The sequence below is a fragment of the Pinus tabuliformis genome, chromosome 7, assembly GCF_031772625.1.
Source record: "Pinus tabuliformis cultivar Carrire ecotype Pingquan chromosome 7, CPIR1, whole genome shotgun sequence".
NCBI lineage: Eukaryota > Viridiplantae > Streptophyta > Pinopsida > Pinales > Pinaceae > Pinus > Pinus tabuliformis.
Genome location: NC_142293.1, coordinates 229,646,576 through 229,671,129, shown reverse-complemented (window position 1 = coordinate 229,671,129; position 24,554 = coordinate 229,646,576). Strand labels below are relative to the sequence as shown.

The 24,554-nt window shown below is 39.9% G+C and overlaps 1 protein-coding gene across 2 annotated transcripts in view; it reads left to right on the top strand.

Annotated features, from left to right (window-relative positions):
- Positions 1-24,312, top strand: part of LOC149246690 (pentatricopeptide repeat-containing protein At4g21880, mitochondrial-like) — a 474,640-nt gene extending 450,328 nt beyond the window's left edge. For both annotated transcript variants that reach the window (XM_089457999.1, XM_089457998.1), the window contains exon 15: positions 23,924-24,312. In XM_089457999.1, the coding sequence (XP_089314125.1) occupies positions 23,924-24,080 (157 nt within the window). In that variant the 3' untranslated portion in view covers positions 24,081-24,312. The remainder of the gene's footprint in view (positions 1-23,923) is intronic.
- Positions 24,313-24,554: the final 242 nt, after the last annotated feature.

Sequence of the window (24,554 nt, the reverse complement as noted above, 5' to 3'; positions counted from 1 at the left end):
AATATTGTAGGCATCCATTTTTTCATTAAAATTTTTCATACCCCTTTATATTTTTTTATTAACTTTGACCTCCATTTTTTATACCTGTCAATATAAAAACCCTTTACCCCCTATATTTCTCCCAATATATTATGCCATTTTTTCCTCAATATATATCCCCCAATATGAACCCATGTGGTATGCTATTTCTCCCCTAGTGAAGCCCCCGTGGTTTAAGTATCATCATGGCATTACTGGGACTGTATGGCATAGTAGCTGCAACGTCTTTTGTGTAGATAGTGTCTCGGAGTTACGTATAGCAAGACATGGTTCGATAGTAATATTTATAGCAGTTATGAAAAAGCTGCCTTATTGTGCATTAACTCTCTTTAAACTGGCTCGCAAATGTCAGAGAATGGCATTACAATGGCTCGATTTGTTTTTATGCTCGTTGAGCTATGTGCCAGTCGATTTGTTATGGCGTGTACAATAGTTTTGTGATACAAAGTTGACTATAATAACTGAAACCTTGTTGATAGCTACCTTGATCGTATGTATTGCAATGATGGTCAATGAATAGTTGTTTGGATAATCTCCTAGTAACATGATGACATGGTCCAAGAAAGAAAAGTTCAAAGTTAGTTCCAGTTTTGTATCTTGTGATAAGCACAAGTATGAGGAAATATAAATGAAGAACTTACTCTAGCTATGGAGCTGACCAAAAGGAAGACCAAGACTTTGAGTTTGATGAAGATCATCTCTACAAGAAGTGGTTGAAGTCAATGCATAATCTAGCTACTAAACAAAGATCTCGCAAAGAGGAGATATAATAAAATGGCAGAATGTGTTTTTGAAGAAGGCATTCTAGTTCAAAAGTCTTTTTAAAGCAGTTCCTCATAATAATGGAAGACAAAGGTACGTAGTTTTACTTTTTCCTTTTTGCATATGAGGTATGTATATAGTATGATTAGGTTCTTGTAGTTAGGGTTTTACAATTCCTTTATGGTAGGTTTTGATAACTATAAAGTTGTTAGGGTTTATAGACATGTGTAGTCTTGAAGACTATTTATACTTGGGGTTACTAAATTCTAGTTGATTGAATTAACCCTAGGAGTGAAAACCCTAACCCTAATTGGTTTTTCCCTCTAAGGAAACCCTAGCTCTTGACATCTAGGGTTTGTAAATCTAATTTTTGAAAGGATAATCTAGGGTATGTGATAAAACCCTAGGAAGGGTTGAATTGAATAAACCCTAGGGCTTGAAAGGTTAAACCATAGGGCTAATGTTTCCGCTAAAAATAAAAACCCTATCAAGGGTTAGATCAAGAAATATAGGGTTTGTAATTAGAACCCTAGAAGTACACCCTTCTGAGAAACCACGAAAACCCTAGATTGACAGAATTGACATCATGCTCTTGTCTTTGTATATTTTGCTTGGTTGTAATTGTCAGTCAAAACTGCAGGTACATAATAATGGAAGCAAGATGAGAAGGATGGAAGAACCAAGCAAAGCAACACTCGTGATTGTTTATGACTCCTTGAAATTGATGAGCATGATGAAAAGAGGGAATTGTAAGGACCCTAATGGACATGATGTTGAAACTTCTAGCTGATGAGTTCATTCCAGGAACACATTTATGATTGAAATATGAAGCAGAATCTGTTGCAATATGAAGATAAAATGTGCAAAGAAATATTGACTTCAGAGGGAGAAAATAGCAAAATTTGACACTATGTCTAAAGAGGCTATTATAAGCTCTCATCTTAATGATCTACTTAGGATATGACTTGACTCCCTGGTAGGACATATTGAAAAAGCCTGTGAAAAGGTTGGAAGGAGAATTTGTTTGATGATCAACATCAAAAAATATGGTCTCTTGAAGAAAGAGAGAGAGTTGACAATGACAACTTCAAGGAAAAAGATATTGTAGCTTGTTGATTAGTTCGTTCCATGGGCATTTCCATTGAAAAGTGAAAAGCATGGAGAAGAATTTTTGTACAATATGCAAAAGGATGTTGATCTCAAAGTAAGTAGAATCTCGTATCTTGACAAAAGGCTATCATATTGATGATTTGGTATTGGTTATCCAGTTGTATATGGTTTTGCTACCTAGAAAAATGTTGCATAAATGCATAATGGCAGTTAAGACATTGTGAAATTTTCAACTATTGTAGCAGCTAGAAATTATTCTTCTAACTATAAATTAATTAACAATTTATTTTCCCACAAACAATGAATAATTCACAACTGCAATTTTCACCAAATTAAATTTTGTGGAAGATAAAATGAGAACTGAGAAATTACTGGAGTGCACACACAAACTTATGACAGTTATTTTGGACTAAAGTCCTTGGAAAAACTACACACACAAAATTATGACAGTTATTTTGGACTAAAGTCCTTGGAAAAACCCAACTTGGGAAAATCGATGCAACAACTGAGGGTTTTAATTATTAAGCAATAGTGAAATAATCTGAGTACAATCTAGATGCCGAAAATTGGCAATCTTGAGAGAAAATATCGGCAAAAATCTAGTGAGAAATTTTCCTCACCCCACAAGCAATCTGGCATTGAAGACTCACCTCTGAAACCCTTCCACGAATTGCTCTGTGTCACCCTCTGCGCAGGCTCTACGCAGGCTTAAATCTGTATGGCTTGGATCTCATATTGAGCTGCCTCTTCAACTTGCCACTAAATTTAGAAACATTCCTCCCAGCCTCTGCGAAATTTTCATGCCTCCAGAACTCTGAAACGACTTCCCGAATTTGCAAATCGAACTGCTTGTTAGAGGCTTCTGCACAGTCCTTGCGCAACCTCTTTGTGGTTATTTCTGCCTCTTAAAGGCTTCTGCATAGTGCTTGTGCAACCTCTCTATGGCTATTCCCGCTTCTCTACAATGTACTCTTTGGAACTGGAAAAACCTTCCTCCAGATCACTGTCCTTGCCCCTCTCTGTCTTTGCTGCTTTTCTTTGGCTCGAACTCTTTCGACAACTATTGTTTCTCTTTGGAAAATTGAGTGCCCAAGCAAAATCGATCTCAAGTTTGTGTTCTCCATCTACCCATCGACCTCCTCTTATAATCTTCAGTTGGGACTCCAACGACCAAGATTAAAACATAATCGATGGATGAGATTTAGATGATTCACACCTTTCTCAATTAATATTGATTAATTAACCCCTTTTCCTAAGTTTAAACTTAGGAAATATTTAAAAATAGGCCAATAATCTAATTGAGACACTTCATGGTGGAATTTCTAGAAACAATTTCTGGGGTATGGAGAGCTCTTGTGTTTTAGCTTCTCCACAAAGTTTCGAGACTAGAACACCTTTGATGCAACAAAAATCTAACACTACCTCTTAGTGAGGAAGGTTTTCTAATGCTACACTACTGCTACATCACCATGTCTCTGCATCACCCTCTGTACACGCAGCTGATGTTTGGCCACTGTGACTACCTGCCACCGCCCACCAGCCATTGCGCAACTCTAATGCTGCTTTTGTGCTGCTGTTGATATTGTTATGTTGTTGTCAACTCTGCATTTGCACTGAAACTCCTCTCATTTGTTGTTGCTGCTACTGCAACCACTGCAATTGAGAAGCATCCAAAATACGGAATCAACTGTGTCTTTGTGCTTCATCTGTCTCCCGAGCATCTTACTGCTACTAGTCTCTACACTGTCCACTAGGGAATCTGCTTTGTTGCTGACACTGCACTGAGCCGCTTGCTTTGTTGTCAACACTACATTTGTGCTTCTCAACACCCGATTGCAACTAGTCTGCTACTGTCACTCTGGAATCTGACTGCATCAACTGACATTGATCCATCCTATTTCTGAATACTATGGACTTGTTACCCACCTCTTGTGGGTAGTATATATAGGAGATTATTTTTTTCCTATATGGTCCTCAGTCAATAGCCAATAGCCCCTTGCAGCCTCAAATAGCTCGATCTGCCATTTTGTCCGCCACTTGAGCTAGCCATGTGGTCCATTGCCCATCTGTTATGAATGTATGTTTGAAGGTGGGCCTCCCAACCCCAAAGGTATGACTTTTCATTGGTATAGTTGAGGAATTTTCCTTACTTGTCATGGGCACTTTGGGGCATGAATTGATGGGGGGATTCAACGGAAAAAGTGGGTTAAGTTTGTATTCTTGTCTCCATTGCCCGATTTTGTGGTTACCCTTGTATTCTAGTCCCGTGGGATCTCTTTTACTGGCCATTAGCTTTAGGGTTGGCACCACATTGGAAATCCTAATTTTGGTTACGGTCCCACTTCCCAATACCACCTACATTACTCCCTCTCCACTCATTTGAGCCCCATTCATCTCTTTTCCCATCTGGGTCCACATGTGTTGGGCTTGGAACGATGCCCCAGAGGTTGATTTAGCTAAAAAGAAAGTAAAAAGCATAATTTGGCCACTTTCAACAAAAAATGTACCACAAAATGCAAAAGATGGTCAAGACATACAAATTTAGCATGTGAGCAAAAGTCGAACATGAGCTCTAGCCCATTTGCATGGCCATCACCTTGGTACCTGTGGGCTCTAGATGAGCCTCCTCCATCATTAAGGAACCCATGGTTGTCCCAACCCTTGGTGGGCAATGAATTGCCCCACCTCAAGGGGGTATCCACTGCTACATATTATACATCATGCTCTCCATCCTCTGGAGCTCCGTGTAGTTATGAAAAGGAAAAATCAATCAAAGGCAAAATGCATATGAAGAAGGGTGGAAAAATAAAGGTCGGGGTAACTTATGTACCACGATTTGCTCCCTCCTACATATACCTAGGTGTGGGCTTCCCTTGTTATAGCTACCCAATATACCTTGACACGTGGTTTGGATGTACCCCTCACCCCCATTCCATTCCATCATTATATCATTTGTCACCTACCTCTTAAAGGATGTACTATGAACATGCTATCCCCTCTAGAGGTTGAAACCACCTAATAGGGTCCTTGGTTAACCCCCTTTTGAGCTTGGAGATACTTGTACTTGCCAAAACCCACTAAGGAAGGGCATGCCACTATGAAGTTCCCCATTGGTCCCATAACTTGTAAGCATTATTACTTGATTATTCTAATGATTTGTTGTATTGGAGGGCAAGGGGACGCATTGGATCTTATGTAGGATTGCAGGTGGTTTTTCATTTAGGGCTTGGTCTGCCTATATGGGGTCCTAGCTCTCCAAAAGGCCACATTGGCACTTGTAGGGTGAGCGTTGAGAGCTATATATATATATATATATATATTTGGCGAATCTCTCACCAGATTATATTATCTTGTAAAGTCATGCCGAATCTTTCAGTGAATTATAAAATCTTGTAAGATCTTGGAAAATCTTTCATTGAATAATAAAACATTGCGAAGTCTTGGCGAATGTTTTGTTAAAGTATGAAACAATATATGATAATAATAAAACATATTCATTAAACTGTAATATACTAACATACATGTTTGGAAAAAAGAAACATAATTTTCACTTCCTACAAACAATGTTGCAAGTTTTAGTGGCCATGTTTGTCATGGTAGGAGAGATTAATGTTTTCTCTACCACTTTTGTCAAGCTACCACTTTTGCCAAGCTATCAAATTTCTTTCTTATTCCATAGACTCCAACTGCGAGATAAAAAAAAACCACATCAAGTTTGTTTACTGCAACACGCCAACAAGTAGCAAGCCCCAACTATATAATATAATGAAGTAGTAGGTATCCCAAAGGCCTGAAGGGGATCTAATGGAAAGAAGTGACCGTTGTCAGAAGCCTTCCAATCAATATATAAATATATAAATGTAGATTTATTATTATTTTAATTGGAAATCTTCAATTAAATAATAAAATTTAATTACGTCTCTCCCAATCTAAATTTCTTATTAGCATAATTCCCTACCTTCATACCATTTTTAACAGCGTTGTAACATGTGGATTAATTTCCTTTTTGGTGCACAATATCCGCCTTTTAGGACAATATGGTGCAGTGACCCAACCCCTGTCGATCATTACGACAAACTAAGAATAGTAGAGAAGATGAAAGGTTGTACAAACCAGCTTATTTTTCAAACAACTAATCCAAGGTCAATACCTTAACTTTTTCATGAAGATATCATATTGAGAATGTTTGAAAAATGGTGGGAAATCTGGGTAGCGACTATCTCTCTTCTGCGAGGGTGATGCGGAAAGAGTTAAGATTTCATTGTTTTGAATTTTTTTTGTTAAATCAGAAAAACCAATATTAATGGAGATATCGGTATTTTTTACTAAATTTTGTGAAGTGACTAAATGTAGCTTTAACCATTCACCTTAAGATTTTTTTTACAATATAATTTCCTAAGTCTATTTAATATCTTCATTATCATAAAAACCAACCTATATCCATCTTAACTCCACATCTACCACTCTTAGAGGGATGAAATCTATTTATCCCTCCCAGCACTTGGTAGACCCAGAATTAAGATGGATCTAAGCTGATAGAATTTCCCCTTTAAATAGTCTATGCTCACATGAATACCATGGTATTACCATGGGTTATCATAAACCTGGAGCTTAAAAACTACTATTAGTAATTTATAAAAATTAATAATTGATTTTTATTTTATTTTTTTATTTTAACCAAGTTAAAATGTTTAAGTGACATTAAATTACAAGATCCATTTTTACTCTTGATCTACCAAGCCCCGAGAGGGATCAAATATTTTTTCACTCTATGTTAGTTTGCATATCACGATATTTGATCCAGAGTAAAGATGGATCTATGCTAGTTTAATTCCCCCTTTTAAATAGGTTGCATTCCATGTGAATACCACGGGTCAATACCATGTGCCATCTTTATTTTTATTAATACTAATATTAGGGTTAATAATGTTTTTTTGCATGGTATTAATAATAATTTGGCCCATGGTATTTGGCCCATAGGATTCAATTAAATAAAACCTCTTTTTTGAGCCTTCTTAAATAGAAAGAGGGTTATGGACTAAATATAGAAAGAGGTTTTATTTATTTACCATACCTATAGTTTATTTATATTTTTATTTATTTACCATACCTTTGAAGTATAAAAAGAGGTTTTATTTATTTACCATACCTCTCGTTTATTTATATTTTTATTAATTTACCATACCTCTTTTATAAATATGGTATTTGGCCCATAGGATTCACTTAAATGAAACCTCGTTTTTGAGCCTTCTTAAATAGAAAGAGGGTTATGGACTAAATATGAAAAGAGGTTTTATTTATGGTATATTTACCATACCTATGGAGTAAGTATAAAAAGAGCTTTTATTTATTTACCATACCTCCATTGTATTAATATTTTTATTTATAACTATCATAAATACATTTTCTTGAAAATGAGGGCAAATGGAAGATTGTAACACCTAATTTCAAGGGCTAAATTTACTTTTTTTACCCTCCCTTAAAATAAGGTGGGCTAACCTCCAAACCTAATTTTTTTATAAAATAAATTTGAGGCGATTTCTAACAATGTACTATGATACAAAATATTTGCCCAATAAAAATATAAAACCCCTTAATTTAGCCTAAGGGCGAAAATTCGCCCCAAAAATTTTCCATGGGGTTTATTATTATTATGCATTAGCAAATTCTGAATACATCTCTGAATACCTCAAGGATTATTCAATTACAGAGAGAGAAATATTGGCAAAAAGATTTGTGAGATTACCTCACACAATCACTGAGAAAAATCTTGGCTAATTCGTTCACTAGATGAGGTGCCTCTGGAAGTCCCTATGTTGCCTCTGCTCAGTCCCTGCATCAACCCCTCTAGGCACTGCATCACCCAGCTAGCTGATCAATTTTCTACCCGTAGTCATTGCTCTTAGCCTCTTGGTCTCATACCCCAACTCTCGGCTTCTGAAACTGACTCTGCTGCAAAATTTTGGATTCTCTCTCACCCTCTATGCTGCCTCTGCATGGCCCTATGTCAACCTCTGCGTGAGAGCTACTAGATCAGTCTGTGCCTCTTTCTATTGATGATTCTCCTGCTGAGAAAATCTCTCTCTCCGAATGCTATCTCTGCCCCTCAACTGCAAGAAATCTACTTGATCGGAATTTCCTCCTGAGAACTTCTTACTTTAGAAATTCGATCTCTTGATCTCTCAGTGTGTTCTCCAAGTGCCCATCAAGCTTTCTCGTATAATCCTCTCGTTGATCAATCAATGGCCCATATTAGTTCCTAATCAATGGCTAGGATCATATTGACTTGATCTCCGCCTTCTTCTAGAACTTTCACCCACAGTTTACATTAATACCCTTTAATTATTTTAATTTCCTAAGTTTAGACTTAGCGTCCTACTAAAAAATAATTAATTATTTTAATAAAATTGTCTCCGTGTGGAATTTCCCAAAACGATTTATGGGTATTGGAGAATGCATGTGTCTAAGCCTCCCTGCAAATTTTGAGACTTAGAGCACATCCAATGCTACCAGAAATCAACAGCCCATTCGACTCCACAATTGCACCATACACTTGGCAAATGTTCCAGTGTGAAAATTCTATCACTGCAGCAACTGATTTACTTTTCCTACTTATTTCACCATAAGTTATTCATGAAATTACTTCAATAAACATTAAAATAAATATTGTTGTAGATATCACATCGTAATACAGAAACAAACATATGCACAAGAATCAACACATTGACACAGTTATTTTGGACTAATGTCCCCAGAAAAACCCAATGTGGGAAAACCAGTGCAGCTTTATTATTTCAGCAATTTTTTAGTACAATAGGGTGCCAAACTAGCTTACCCACAGATAAACAAATTTTCCAGCACTTCCTCTGAACCCAGCGTCAACCCTACTGACCTTTGCGTGACTTGAGACCCTCTGTGCCATCCTGTTGAGACTCTGGGCAGCCTCTTTGACCTTTTGCATCACTGCTGCAGCCTCTGCGTGGATGACGCAGGCCCTGTTGGCTCTGCGCAGTCTCTACTGCCTCTGCGTGGCTTCCTCTGGCCCTGCGTCTGCCTTTTCTACCTCTGTGCTGATCTCTCGTCTCTCTGTTCCGTACTTGCTGCCTCCTGACTGCTCTCCAGACCACTGGTTCAATTTCTCAACTAACCCCGCTCCAGAAATTGAACTGACTGGTCTCCCTCAGTATATTCTCCAAGTGACCCTCAAGCCTCCTCTTATACTTTTCTCCTTGATAAATCAACGGCCGAGATTAAGTCCCTAATCAACGGCAAAGATTAGATCTGGCTTGATCCATGACTCTTGGACCATTCTAACACAGTTTTATATTAATACATATTAATATTTTATTTTCCCTAAGTTTAGACTTAGAGACTCCATTAAAAATATTAATTATTTTAATTTCTCCCAAGCTGTTTAGAATCTGCCCAAACCCTTTCTGGGCATTGGAGATCTCATGCGCTTTAGCCTCTCCACCAATTTTCATGGCTAAAGCACATCTGATGCTACCCCAAATCAACACTCCCTCTTAGCGAGGATTGTGCTCTAGTAATACTCCTCACTGAGTATCACCCTGATCATCTAGCATCAGTCCCTGTGTTGATGTTAAGCCTCCCTGCCCAATATCCTCTGCACTGCTGCATCCTGTATTGCTGCCCATGACTCTGCTACTGCCACTGCTACATCTGTACGACAACTCCCTCTGCATTCGTGCTGCTACTGGTCCTTTCTCCCAACACTGCAACTCCCTCTGCATTTGTGTTGTTGCTGGTCCTTTCTCCCAACATTGCATCTGCACTACAACTCCCTTTTCATTTGTGCTACTAACACACTCGTTTCTACTTCTGAAAGGGGTTCTTTACCATCCCCATATTTTCCCTGAAGTAGTCAAATTTTGACTTTCCAAGGGCCTTGGTGAGGATATCTATCACCTGTTCTCCTGTAGGAGTGTAGCTCAACTGTCGCCTCCATATTTCTTCTGAATAGGTTCACCAGCAGTTTTCTATGCCATATGACCTCACACGAAATTGTGCTTGTTGCCATATATTCTGCCTCAGATGAGCTCAGAGCCACGAACATCTATTTCCTACTGCACCAGGAGGTCATTCCTAATCCAATGTTGAAACAATACCCATAGGTACTTTTCTGATCCACTGAACTTCCTTTCCAATCTGCATCAGTAAATCCACTCAACCTGATATCCTTCCCCTTGGTGTATAAGAGCCCATAATCAACTATTCCCTGTAAATACCTGAGAACGTGTTTGGTTGCTACTCAGTTTGCCCTCTTTGGTTCCACCATAAACTGACTGAGGGTGTTGACAACGTAGCAAATATCTGGCTTGGTATTGACCAGATACATCAGGGGCCCTATGAGCTGCCGGTATAGGGTAGGATCGACATCCTTGTCTTCTAATGCATCAATCTTCTTCCAGTTGGTGATCATTGGCGTAGCCATAGGTCTACAGTCTCCCGTCCCGAATCTTTTCAGGATTTTTTGTAGCATACCTCCCTTGCCCAAGGAAGATTTCTCCTTTCTGTTGCCAAACTTCCAACCCTAGGAAGTAGTGCATTCGTCTCAGATCCTTCATATCGAACTTTGTGGCTAAATTCTTCTTGCAGTCCTCAATGAGTCTGGATGATCCTGTCAGAAAGAGATCATCCACATATAATACTGAGATAAGCGGCTCGTTCTCTACGACTAGATTGTAGAGATTCGGATCCGCGTCACTCTTGACAAACCCCATCTTCTGCAAGTATCCATCTATTCGACCATACCACGCTCTCGGTGCCTGCTTCAGCCCATACAAGGCTTTCTTTAGTCTACATACATGAGACTTCTTGTCACGAGTTTCAAAGCCCTTCGGTTGTTCATTGTATACCTCTTCTTCTATTACCTTGTTCAGAAATGTCGTCTTGACATCCATCCGATGGATCTCCCATCCCATTTGGGTTGCAAGAGATATCACGGTCCTAATAGATGTATACCTGGCTACCGGGGCGAAGGTTTCCTCATAGGCAATGCCTTCCTTTTGAGCATACCCTTAGCCACAAGCCTGGCCTTGTATTTCTCAACATTGTCGTCCGCAGCATATTTGATCTTGTAGACCTATCTTGAAACCACAACAAATCTATCTTGAGGCCTTGACACCACCTCCTAGACATCGTTCACCATTATCGAGTTATACTCCTCTACAATCGCATCTAGCCAGACTTGATGCTGAGCTGCCTCCTTGAAACTGGTAGGCTCTCCATCCTGAGCTACTAACGCCTGATATCTGTCTAGCTGTTTTCGCTCCCTCTTACTGTTGCTTGGCTCACCGATGAAGTTCTTTGCATCACGCGGAATCTGACGAAGTTCCCTGCTAGTTCTTCCTTTACCAACAGGTGCTTCTGTTCGCTCCTCCTCCTCATCCTGAGAATCTTCCTGACCTAAGGAAGAATTCTTCACTTCCTTTGGTTGAAGAGGCTTAACCAACGAATCCTTTTTCGACTGCTCCTCGAAAGGCATTTCGCGAGATCTTCTGAAAGCTCTGTCCTCCATGAACTTTAGATCTCGTCGTACTACTACCTTCCTACTCCCTAGAAGATAGATTCTGTATGACTTATCGTTCTCGCTATATCCCACCAGATATCCCTTTTCTGCAGTCTGATCTAGCTTCTTCCTCTTTTCTTCGAGTATGCGGCAATATGTTAAACTCCCAAATATCCTGAAATGACTGACTTCAGGCATCTTCACAGTGAAGACTTTCTCTGGAGTAATCTTGCCCAATGCTCGATGAGGAGTCCTGTTCTGAACGTAGATAGCTATGTTGCATGCTTCCACCCACAAGAATTTTGGCATATCCTAATCATACAGCATGGCCCTAGCTGCTTCTACAATAGTCCTATATTTCCGTTCTGCCACCCCATTCTACTCCGGATTGTAGGGAGTTGTCCACTCTCTTCTGATGCCCTCCTTAGCGCAATAATCAGTGAAGTCCTTATCGACATACTCTCCACCATTATTTGAGCGCAAGACTTTTATTTTCTTCCCAGTCAGATTCTCCACCAGAGCCTTGAACTCCTTGAATCGACAAAAAACCTCATCCTTGGTTTTCAAAAAATAAATCCAAGTTTTCCTCGAGTGGTCATCAATGAAGGTAAGGAAATACTCGGCACCGTTGAGAGCTTTGACGAACATAGGTCTGCAAATATCTGAGTGTATCAATCCTAGTACACTCTTGGCCCTGTGTTTGCTCCTAGGAAATGCCGCCTTGGCATACTTTCCTAGAGCGCATCCCCTGCATACATCATCTCGTTCCGTACTCAGATCCGGAACTCCTGTTACAGTGCTCCTGAGAATTCTCAGAGCTCCATGGTGCAAGTGACCCATCCTTCTATGCCATAGTTCGTTCAAGTCCTTGTCCCCATGATTGCCTATTAGTGCCATTGGTGATTCTAGTTGTAATCTATACAACCGATTACTTTTGATCCTGATCTGCACTTTCTTTTTCCAACTCGAATGTTTGACGTATACCTTTTCCTTGATGAAGTAGACGTAATAGCCCTTGCCTTGTAGTTGTGACACGGAAAGTAAGTTCATCCCCAATCCTGGTACATGCAACACATTTGTAGCACGGAACCGCTCTCCCGATTCTATCTGAAAAACTATGGTACCCTTTCCTACTAGAGTACACTTTGTCTTGTTCCCCATGGTGATCTGAAAGTTCATCTTCTCTTCTCGATATTCTGAGAAACACTCCCTGATTCCCATCATATGCCACGAGGCTCCACTGTCTATATACCATACTTCTGATGATGCAACACTAGTCATGCACGCCACTTCTTCTTCCAACTTGGAAGCCAACATAGAGAAATCAAAATCTCTCTCTTGTGCAATCTTCTAAAAATCTGCATGAGTCCCCTGAGGTGGATGCCTCTGCATCGTGGTCTCGACCCATAATTGATTTTCCCTTTGTCTCTGATTACTTGCTCTGATACCATGTTAAAATTCTATCACTGCAGCGACTGATTTACTTTTCCTACTTATTTCACCGTAAGTTATTCATAAAATTACTTCAATAAACATTAAAATAAATACCACTGCAGATATCACATCGTAATACAGAAACAAACATATGCACAAGAATCAACACATTGACACAGTTATTTTGGACTAATGTCCCCGGAAAAACCCAATGCGGGAAAACCGGTGCAGCAAGGGAGGATTTTATTATTTCAACAATTTTCTAGTACAACAGGGTGCCAAACTGGCTTACCCACAGATAGACAAATTTTCCAACACTTCTTCTAAACCCAGCATCAGCCCTACTGACCTCTGCATGACCTGAAACCCTCTGTGTTAGCCTATTGAAACTCTACGCAGCCTCTCTGACCTCCTGTGTCATTCCTGCAGCCTCTCCGTGGATGATGCAGGCCCTGCTGGGTTTGCGCAGTCTCTGTTGCCTCTGCGTGTGCCTTATCTGCCTTTGTGTTGATCTCCTATCTCTCTATTCTGTACTTGCTACCTCCTGACTGCTCTCCAGACAACTGGTTCAATTTATCAGCTAACCCCGCTCTAGAAATTGAATTGCCTGGTCTCCCTCGATATATTCTCCAAGTGACCCTCAAGCCTCCTTTCATACTTTTCTAGTTGAAAAATCAACGACCGAGATTAAGTCCCTAATCAACTACTAAGATTAGATTTGCCTTGATCCATGACTTTTGGACCATTCTAACACAGTTTTATATTAATACGCATTAATATTTTATTTTCCCTAAGTTTAGACTTAGGGACTCCATTAAAAATATTAATTATTTTATTTTCTCCCAAACTGTTTAGAATCTGCCCAAACCCTTTCTGGGTATTGGAGATCTCATGTGCTTTAGCCTCTCCACCAATTTTCGTGGCTAGAGCACATCCGATGCTACCCCAAATCAACATCCAAGATGCATCCCGCTGTAAATGGAGGGTTTATGTCATCACTCAGACCCTTACAATGGTTTACATCCATATTTGATCTATTTGGAGACCCATGAGGTTGTCCTTGTGCCCCCACAGCCACTTGGGAGCACCACAGGTTATTGATTCGATAACAAGGGGCCAACCCCTTGTCCACTATGTTTGAAGTCCTTTTCTTCAGCATGGCACCCCTTGGACTTCATCAAGCCTCCTCAAAGGCCCAACAACATCACTTTGTTGATTATTCGACCCTCTTGAGAGGCTTATCTTTACATTATTGAGCTATTTGGTGGTCTTGTCCCCAAAAGTTTTGTTATTATGCACATTATTCTATTCTAGGGGCTAAATCAGGCCAAAATAAGCTAAATCAAATTCATTAGACATTGTATAAATAAATGATGAGTTGATTCATTCTCTCAACATCTCTTGGATTGATCATATTCTCTTGTGAGATTTTCACGATTCTCTTTGGAGGATGAAATTGGATGGATGGATGAATTTTGATGTTTGGATATCTTCATTTTTGTCTTGGAGATTCTATAGTGGCATATGATGATGATTGGATATACTTGTTCTCACATGTAAGTTCTCTTTTAAAACTATTTTGTCATTCTTTTCTATGTCAGATAAATGATGTTGGGATTTTCGCTATACTAGGTCAAAAGTTTGCTACTTTTCTTGGATGAAAGGTTATAAATTTGTCTTTTATTAGTGTTGCATCATGTTATGGCCAATGTTTGAATAAGTGAATGTTCTTAGAGATATTTCATTGAAATTTATCTTGACAAGTCATCACATATTGCACATCGAAGTATAAAGACCTTGAAGCAATTGTCGCATGCCTTAATTGCCATGAGAAATTGTTCTAAAGGCCTCCTTGATGAAGTGAAACCATCCCAAACATTGGAATCATCTTGACTCCATTTCTCCCAAAGGATTAGGCACTAGTCCTCCATAGGTGATCACCCTAAAACATATTTTTCTCACCTTTCTCTCTTTCTTTCTAGGTCTAGCCTACATAGGTCACCTAGGGCATCAATTATCTCACAATCTAGCATCCAAACACTTCGATTTTTGGTCCACAACTGTGTTGGTGTTTTCTCTAGAGGCCCTCCAAATTTGAAGCAAATCCGACAGTGGGATCTCGAGATATTGCAAGCCCTAGCTCGAGGACCGTTTCTTGCCCTAGGTTTCCCTTGGCTAGTAACCTCATTTGGATCATTGCATTCTATTCCAAGAAGATTTGTCCATTGATCCTCTTCTCTTCCACAATTAGGTAAAGCCTCTCCTTGAGTGACCAATCCCTCTTGACCTAATTTTGGTTCCACTTGGTCCCGTGTGGTCCCATAACTTTTCGAAGATAATCTCACAAAGACCATTTGTAAACCAAGTCTTAACAAGGGTTTTTAGGACTAGGTCCCTCAAGAGGTCTCATTCCCAAAACCTAGCCCCTAAGACCCTCTTGGCCCTTCTTAGAGAGCCTTTCATCTTGCCTCTTGGGCAAGCAAGCCATATATTGAGCCTCTCTTGTGAATAGGCCTCTTTAGGAATCACTCTTTTCCCTTTATTGACCCATTTATCTAGGTGATTCCCTTCATACCGGGTCTCCTCCCATTGGTGAAAGTCTGTAAAGAGCAGGGAGCCTTAGCTGAGGTGACAGTGGGCTATCGCTCCATTGTTTCCCTTGACCTAGTAGTTGCCCTATAGGATCCCCTCCTATGACCCTTGCTAGTTTGAGCAGTAACATTTTGGCGCCGTTTTCGAGGACATGAGACGTGTGTTTTGTTCCCCATACAACATATTGACATATCATTATTGGCGACTCCATTGGAAGAACGAAGCCCTAGTTCTTCATTGAACTTTAAAGTTGATGCTTGTAGGGTGAAGCAAGCATTTTTCTAGGCATCTTTAAATTCACCCTGGCGACTCCTACATAGTCTAAATGTATATCTCAAATAGGTTGTCTTTCTTTGATGGATATCCTACTTTGTACATCGCTAGCGTCCTTGGGCACCCTAATCATTTCAGACGGAGGATGGTACGTGGGGTGCATGTGTTTGATGGTGATTGACTCTCCGTAATTGACCATGTAAAATGATTTAATGCACATGCTTCAAAAGAGAAAGTGGTTCACTAGGATGTCCTTATGTTGTTGTTCATGGGATCTCTCGATGGTCATAACTCATGGTTGCATGATCACGAACATAGGAGCATCTCATCTATTGAGGAGTTCGTTGATAGCTTTCTTAGACATTTTCAAGTATATCGCGCATTAAGCATCCAAGAGGAAACCTTCATAGAGCATCATTAAGACATTGAGAACCTAAATAATGAGCAAAAGGATGAGACCCCCTTGAATTCACATGATGAGAAGGATGATGTTGTGGACACATGTGTTGGGGAAGATGAGGCTATGGAAAGTGAAGTTGAGGCTAGCCTTACTCCTGACGACTCTCCTTTTGGGAACCCTGGGGAAAGTGATTCCATTAGTCCCTTGGAAGATTACTTTTGCATTGAAAAGGGAAATGGGAAATGGTGGATCCTCAATTTGGCCTTGCTCCCAGTTATGACACCGATAAGGAGGATGATGTTGAGACTAGTCTTCCATTCCTCCTGGGCATTATTTATGATGACATATCCATTGATACCCTTGGGAAGGAGAATTATTATTTTCCCTTGCATGAAGAGGGGCAATTCGAAGTAATCGATTTTCCTTTTAGGAAAGACCCAATCTTTGATACCAATAATGATGAAATCGACAAAGCTACCACCTATCCTCCTTGTGATTCTATATTCAAATCAATTGAGCCTTCAAATTATGATTTTGAGAAGGAGAAGCCCGTTGAATGTGAGACTTCACCCTCCCCTTTGCCCTTTTCTCTCGTTAATCATCTTGAGTCTTCCACAAGTGATTCCCTCGCCCCTTTAGGTATGATCTCCAATGACCATGGGCCCTTTCACCTCCCTAGGCATGATGTTGAAGAAGAGTCATCCACTAGATGCATCCCTCCTTCCTCCTCATACTCTCAGGGTTGTGAATACAATCACTCCATTGAGCAACTAATAGGTTGTCCCTTTCCAGCATCTACAAAGGATAATATAATGAGCAGTGATTGTGATAGGGAGTTCCTAAGGGTGATCATTCATTCCACCATTGTGTTCTTAGAGGGAAAGCCCCGCACTTTTGGATTGACTTATTTTCCTTCTCCTACAGCTTTCTCTTACCTCGCATGGAAATCATATTTTCCCACCTCCCGCCCGCTTCATCCTCCATGTGATTGTGTTTGCATTCACGTTGAGATTTGCTACACAGGTAATCATATAGGCAAGCATGTTTATATTGATTTGATGATATGTTGGTTGCACTGGCTTTATGATTACACTTAATATTAGCCTTGTCATGTTAGGGTAGGATGCATTACATGCTCATTTTCTCATTAGAACTATCATATGATATTTCTCATGGTAGAGTAGTTGCATTTAGATCAAATTTGCATGCTTTTACTTTTCTGTTGATTTTACGGCCTAACACTAAGCATGGGTGATCATAAGACACCACAAAAACATGTTGCCCCATGCGTTTAGTGTTTGACATGTGTAGGTAACAGATCTATAGTAACCAAGAGATTTTTGGTGTTCTCATGATCTCCCGTTCAAGTAGCTTTGCCCACTTGTCCAAGAGCTCATGTCCCAATTGGAGCGAGATGTTACCCACCACTTGTGGTTAGTATATATAGGAGATTTTATTTTCCTAGATGGTCGTCAGTTGGCAGCCAATAGCCCCGTGCAACCCCAAATAGCTCGATGTGCCATTTTCTCCACCACCTAAGCCAACCATGTGGTGCCTTGTCCATCTATTATGAATGTATTTTTGAAGGTGGACCTCCCAACCCCAAAGGTATGACTTTTCATTGGTATAGTTGAGTAATTTTCCTTACTTGTCATGGGCACTTTGGGGCATGAATTGGTGGGGGGTATTCGCCAAAAATAGTGGGTTAGGTTTGTATTCTTGTCTCCATTGCCCGATTTTGTGGTTACCCTTGTATCCTAGTCCTGTGGGATCTCCTTTACTGGCCATTAGCTTTAGAGTTGGCATTACATGGAAAATATTGATTTTGGTTGCATGGTCCCGCTTTTGATACCACCTACATTACTCCCTTTCCACTCATTTGAGCCCCATTCATCTATTTTCCCATCCAGGTCCACATGTGTCCACTGGGTCCACATAGGGTTAGCCTCCCCCTCCCCTTGTCCACACCTTGGTGCGGGCTTGTATTGATGCCTCGAAGGTTGATGCAATTAAAAAGAAATTAAAAAGCATAATTGGGCCACTCTCAACAGGAAATGTACCACAAAATGCAAAAGATGATCGAGACATACAATTTTTGCACGTGGGCAAAAGTTGAACATGAGATCTACCCCTTATGCATGGCCATCACCCTGGTTCCTATGGGCCCTAGATGAGCCCCCTCCATTATTAAGAAACCCATGATTGTCCCAACCCCTGATGGGCGATGAACTGCCCCACCTCAAGGGAGTATCCATTGCTACATATTACACATCATGCTCTCCATCCCCTAGAGCCCCGAGCAGTTATGAAAAAGAAAAATCAATCAAAGGAAAAAAAACATATGAAGAAGGGTGGAAAAACAAAGGTCAGGGTAACTTATGTACCACGATTTGTTCCCTCCTACATTCATATACCTAGGTGTGGGCTTCCCTTATTATAGCTACCCAATGTACCTTGACATGTGGTCTAGATGGTTTCCCCTCACCCCCATTCCATTCCATCATTATATCATTTGCCACCTACCTCTTAAAGGATTTACTATGGCCATGCTATCCCCTTTAGAAGTTGAAACCACCTAATAGGGTCCTTGGTAAACCCCCTTTTGAGCTTGGAGACACTTTTATTTGCCAAAGCCCACTATCGAAGGGCATGCCACCATGAAGTTCCCCATTGGTGCCATAACTTGTAAGCATTATTACTTGATTATTCTAATGATTTGTTGTATTGGAGGGCAGGGGATGCATTGGATCTTATGCAAAATTGTAGGTGGGGCTTCATTTAGGGCTTAGTCTCCCTATACGGGGTCCTAGCTCTCTAGAGGGCAACATTGGCACTTGTAGGGTGAGCGTTGAGAGCCACGAGTCTCCACCATAGCAGATATTACTTCATGGATCTCCAAGAGTGTTCATTGATTGCTCATGTTGCACCTTTTGGATGAGGATGATGCTCCTGGTCCACCATGCCCAACCAGCTCCACAATTGCACCATACACTTGGCAGATGTTCCATTATGCCTCCTGCTGCAAATGGAGGGTTTTTGTCATCACTCTAACCCTTACAGATGGTTTACAAGCATATTTGATCCATTTGGAAACCCATGAGGTTGTCCTCGTGCCCCCACACCCACTTGGGAGCACCACAGGTTATTGATTGGATAACAAAGGGCCAACCCCTTGTCCACTATGTTTGGAGTCCTTTTCTTCATCATGGCACCCCTTGGACTTCATCAAGTCTCCTCAAAGGCCCAACGACATCACTTTGTTGATCATTCGACCCTCTTGAGAGGCTTATCTTTACATTATTGAGCTATTTGGTGGGCTTGTCACCAAAAGTTTTGTTATTATGCACGTTATTTTATTCTAGGGGCTAAATTAGGCCAAAATAAGCTAAATTGAATTCATTAGACATTGTATAAATAGATGATGAGTTGATTCATTCTCTCATCATCACTTGGATTGATCATATTCTCTTGTGAGATTTTCGCTATTCTCTTTGGAAGACGAAATTGGATGGATGGATGAGTTTTGATGTTTGGATATCTTCATTTTTGTCTTGGAGCTTCTATATTGGTATTATGATGATGGTTGGATATACTTGTTCTCACATGTAAGTTCTCTTTTAATGCTATTTTGTCATTCTTTTCTATGTCACATAAATGATGTTGGGATTTTCGCTATACTAGGCTGAAATTTTGCTGCTTTTCTTGGATGAAAGGGTATAAATTTGTCTTTTATTAGCGTTGCATCATGTTATGGGCCATGTTTGAATAAGTGAATGTTCCTAGAGATATTTCATTGAAATTTTTATTGACAAGTCATCACATATTGCACATCGAAGTATAAAGACCTTGAAGCAATTGTCCTATGCCCTAATTGCCATGAGATATTGTTCTAAAGGCCTCCTTGATGAACTGAAACCATCCCAAACATTGGAATCATCTTGACTCTATTTCTCCCAAAGGATTAGGCATTGTTCCTCCATAGGTGATCACCCTAAAACATATTTTTCTCACCTTTCTCTCTTTCTTTCTAGGTCTAGCCTACATAGGTCACCTACGACATCAATTATCTCACAATCTAGTGATCCAAACACTTCGATTTTTGGTCCAAAATTGCGTTGGTGGTTGCTCTAGAGGCCCTCCAAATTTAAAACAAATCTGACAGTGGGATTTCGAGATATTGCAAGCCCTAGATCGAGGACTGTTTCTTGCCCTAGGTTTCCCTTGGCTAGTAACCATCTTTGGATCATTGCATTCTATTCCAAGAATATTTGTCCATTGATCCTCTTCTCTTCCACAATTAGGTCAAGCCCCTCCTTGAGTGACCAATCCCTCTTACTTGACCTAATTTTGTGTCCACTTGGTCCTGTGTAGTCCCGTAACTTTTCGAAGATAATCTCTGAAAGACCATTTGGAAACCAAGTCTTCACAAGGGTTTTTAGGACTAGGTCCCTCCTTAAGAGGTCTCATTCCCAAAACCTAGCCCCTAAGACCCTCTTGGCCCTTCTTAGAGAGCCTTTCATCTTGCCTCTTGGGCAAGCAAGCCATACATTGAGCCTCTCTTGTGAATAGGCCTCTTCAGGAATCACTCTTTTCCCTTTATTGACCCATTTATCTAGGTGATTCCCTTCAAACAGGGTCTCCTCCCATCAATGAAAGTCCGTAAAGCGCAGTGAGCCTTAGCTGAGGTGACAGTGGGCTATCGCTCCGTTGTTGCCCTTGACCTGGTAGTTGCCCTTGAGGACCCCTACTAGTTTGAGCGGTAACAGGGACCCCGTAGCAAGGAAATGATCCATGAGGAGGACACGTTAATGGACCATGCTTATCTTTGCACTGTTCTAGGACTACAACTCCATTTTGCCCCACCTCACTCCTTGAGGTATAGTTGCAAACATAGAAAAATCTTCCTCCAACTGGGAGGACAACTTGTCTATCTTTGTGGATGTTGTCGCTTGGTATTGCTTCTCCTGCTTCTCCTTACCAAGAGGACACTGGGTACTATAGTAGCCCACACTTGAAGCACTTGACCTTAGATAAGTCCTTCTTCTTCTTCTTCTTCTTCTTCTTCTCCCCTATCCCTGATTGGGACCCTTTGATACTAGGGCCACATTCTCCTCTTCCTTCTCACCCTCTCACCCTTCACGTCCTTACTGCTGCTGCTGATGGTGCTCTTTAATAGAGCTCGCCTCAATTCCTCCTACTATAAGTCAGACCACATCTTGTCCCATCCAGGAAAATTGTCTTGGCCCAAGATACTTTGGACAAAGACTTGCCACTCCTCTGAGACATTTTCCAGTGCCAACCACACCAACTCTATCACCCTTGCTACTTCTTCTACTGATGGTTCTCTTTAATAGAGCTCACCTCAATTCCTCCTATTGTAGGTCAAACCACATCTTGCTTCATCTAGGCAAATTGTCTCGACCCAAGATACTTTGGACAAAGACTTGCCACTCCTCTGAGACATTATCCAATGCCAATCGTACAAAATCTGTTGGTTGAGGTGCCTCCCCAACAGCCACAAGTTGATCACGGACCTCCTGAATCCTGGTGAGGAAGGGATCAATGCCTTCACCCTTCTGCATCTTGATGCATCTCAGCTTCTCCTGCAGGAACATCTTCCGCTGCTCGGAAGAACTCTGATATGGCTGGTCAAGAGCATCTAACATCTCCTTGGCAATGTTCTTGCCAGATATATGCGAGACTATATGTTCTTGGACACCATTCAAGGTCATCCGCTTTGCCTTTTCCATCTCTTTCCTGTACTCTAATAAGCCCAATCGTGGCCATCTTTGAATCTGATCGAAAATCTCCCTCTTCCTTTGCTTGGCTCCTGAATCTGCTATTCGTACTCCCTTCTGAAATGGGAACTTTTTCTTGCAGCTACTACTGACCGCAACTGGGAAAATCAGACTTCTAGGCTAGAAACCCTATGAGAGAAATTCTCTCTTTGCCTTTCTCTTCCACCTGGTGTTGATTCTGCTACTGCAAACGTTGAGTCAAAGTCCTATTTGGACTCATTGTAAAAGAAAATGAAAAAGTTTTTTTTTTATATGTAATTTTTGGGTCAGTAATCCCTCTAGGTGCCAGGTCAACCTACATGTCAAGTCGGAGCTCATTTGGACACACACTTGGATGGATTTGGTCTGAAATATTGCAGAAAGGAAAGAGACGAAAGTACAAAGCCGAAGTTTGAAAGAGAAGATATCTTCTTGAACAAGAGTTTGTGGAAGATCTGCCTTGATGCATCTTTTGTTGTTGATCTTTCACTAATGGATCTTTCGGAAGGAAAGAAGGTTTGACTTGGCATCTAGAGGAGGAAGTCTTGGTGGTTATGGGTCTTGGATATTTCATTTGATCTAATTCTATAACAAGATAATTTTCTGGGTTTTCCCCTTGGAGGGGTTTGCCTTGGCTTGGAGCCTATATCTTGTGCTCTCTGTTTTTCTTGTGATCTTCATGTCTACATTTTGATAACTGTTTGATGAAGACTCAAGAGCATAAATAAATAACCAACAAAAATCACAAGCAGTGATCAAAGAAAGGAAAATCTTATCAGAACAATAAGCCTCCTAATTTTCCAACATATTTTACAAAAATAGCACTAAGTGCAATCCATCTCTAAACCAAAATACATCAAGAAAGAGGCTCTAAATGGCATCTAGAGTAAAAAAAATGCACGCTACAACAAATAGCTACATAGCATCGAATTTATTGCCTATATCGGCATCCTCGTCATCAATATCAGCCTCTAAGCATTAAAATAAGATAGAAAAGGCTTAACATGCCTAATTAGTGATATTTCTTGAGCAAGGTACATTTTTACTAAGTTCATGACAAAGTAGTTCAACAATCATTGCCACCCACATTGAGGTACATAGAGGGCTTGGTGCTCTCGATTAAATGTTAATTTCATAACCTCGTACATGACAAATCCAATGGAAATGTTGTTATTCTGCCAATTCTAAAATCTTAAAACTGTTAATGCCATTGAATTTCCAATCAGATCTAAAATTCAGCTTTCTCCATATGAAATCCAAATAGGTTTGAATCACTCACATACATCCTAAAACAATTAATGGTAATGTTAAAAAATTTAAGTAAAAGGGCAATAGGATATGCATCACATGAGATAAATCATAGGAAATGAAAATAATAGATTTCCCTTTGTTTGTTTGATGGAAAATAGTCACAGCATCCTTGGAGCTCAATCCCCTAATTCACTTTTGCAAAGAATGTTAAAATGGCCAAGAATTTGGTGGTTATACAGTGATATTGACACAGGCAGAGGAGTAATTTCTAAATTATCGTGATAATTTAGAATGTCATGATATATACAAGTAATTGTATCACCACTTTGGATTTTCGCAATAATATCGTATGATAATTTTTGTATTACCTTGGTACGTCTCACATTGGTTCTATGCATAGACTACAAAGTAAATAGTATTTGAGATTACAGTTATTATATACTAGCCTTGATATAGGCTTTAGATAGGATATTCTTAGGAAGATCAAATAAATGTAACTCTAGGAAAGAACACGAGGAGACATTGATATGTTCCTTTGATTTAACCATTTTATGTTGAAAGAACATAACTAGTTCAAAACTTGAGGTGCCCGATTAGTTTTTATTTCTCCGAATTTGTGTTTCAGCTCTATACTTACGTATTACATATTTTGACAAACATGTTTTTGTGGTTTGGTATAGTTATGCTATTTTGACATTGTTTTAATCTGTTGGTATTTTGAAATCCTATTAACCTAATATATGTGGTTTGCAGGATATTTCAGGCTTTCCTTGCCTCGGGAAAACAAAAGGATGCTGCTCTAATATTAGAAAGAATACCTAAGAAAGATTTGAGAGACTCTGACGTACGACTCTTGATCAAGACGTATGTCAAACATTATAAATGCAAACAAATTAAACTCCCTTTCTAGTGGACAACATTGCCACAAATTACCCTTTCTATGAGTTATGTTCAGTGACAAATAATGTCAAGGGTAATGCCTTTAAATGATAGATGTTTGACTTCCTTGTGGTCTCCATGTAAATTATCAATTATATGTGCGTAACAGTTGGGCCTCTTGAAAGAGAAGATTGTATCGTATTCTTGGTTTTCTACCCAGTCTCTTTTCTAGATAATGTAAATTTAATAAATTGTTTATTGTATATTTTTATATTCATATGATATGCATAAATCTTGAAAGATTATGGGTTATATTTAACTCGAGAGAGCAGTTTTACTAAATATTGCATTTTCTTTCTAATTTCCCTTAACTCTATACAAAAATAATATTTTGTTGCTTTTAACAACTTATTTGTGAAGAAATTACCATCCTCAATTCACCCTATACATATTTTTATCCCGAAAACTAACTCTAACAAATGTTGATTTTTTTCTAAGATGTGTA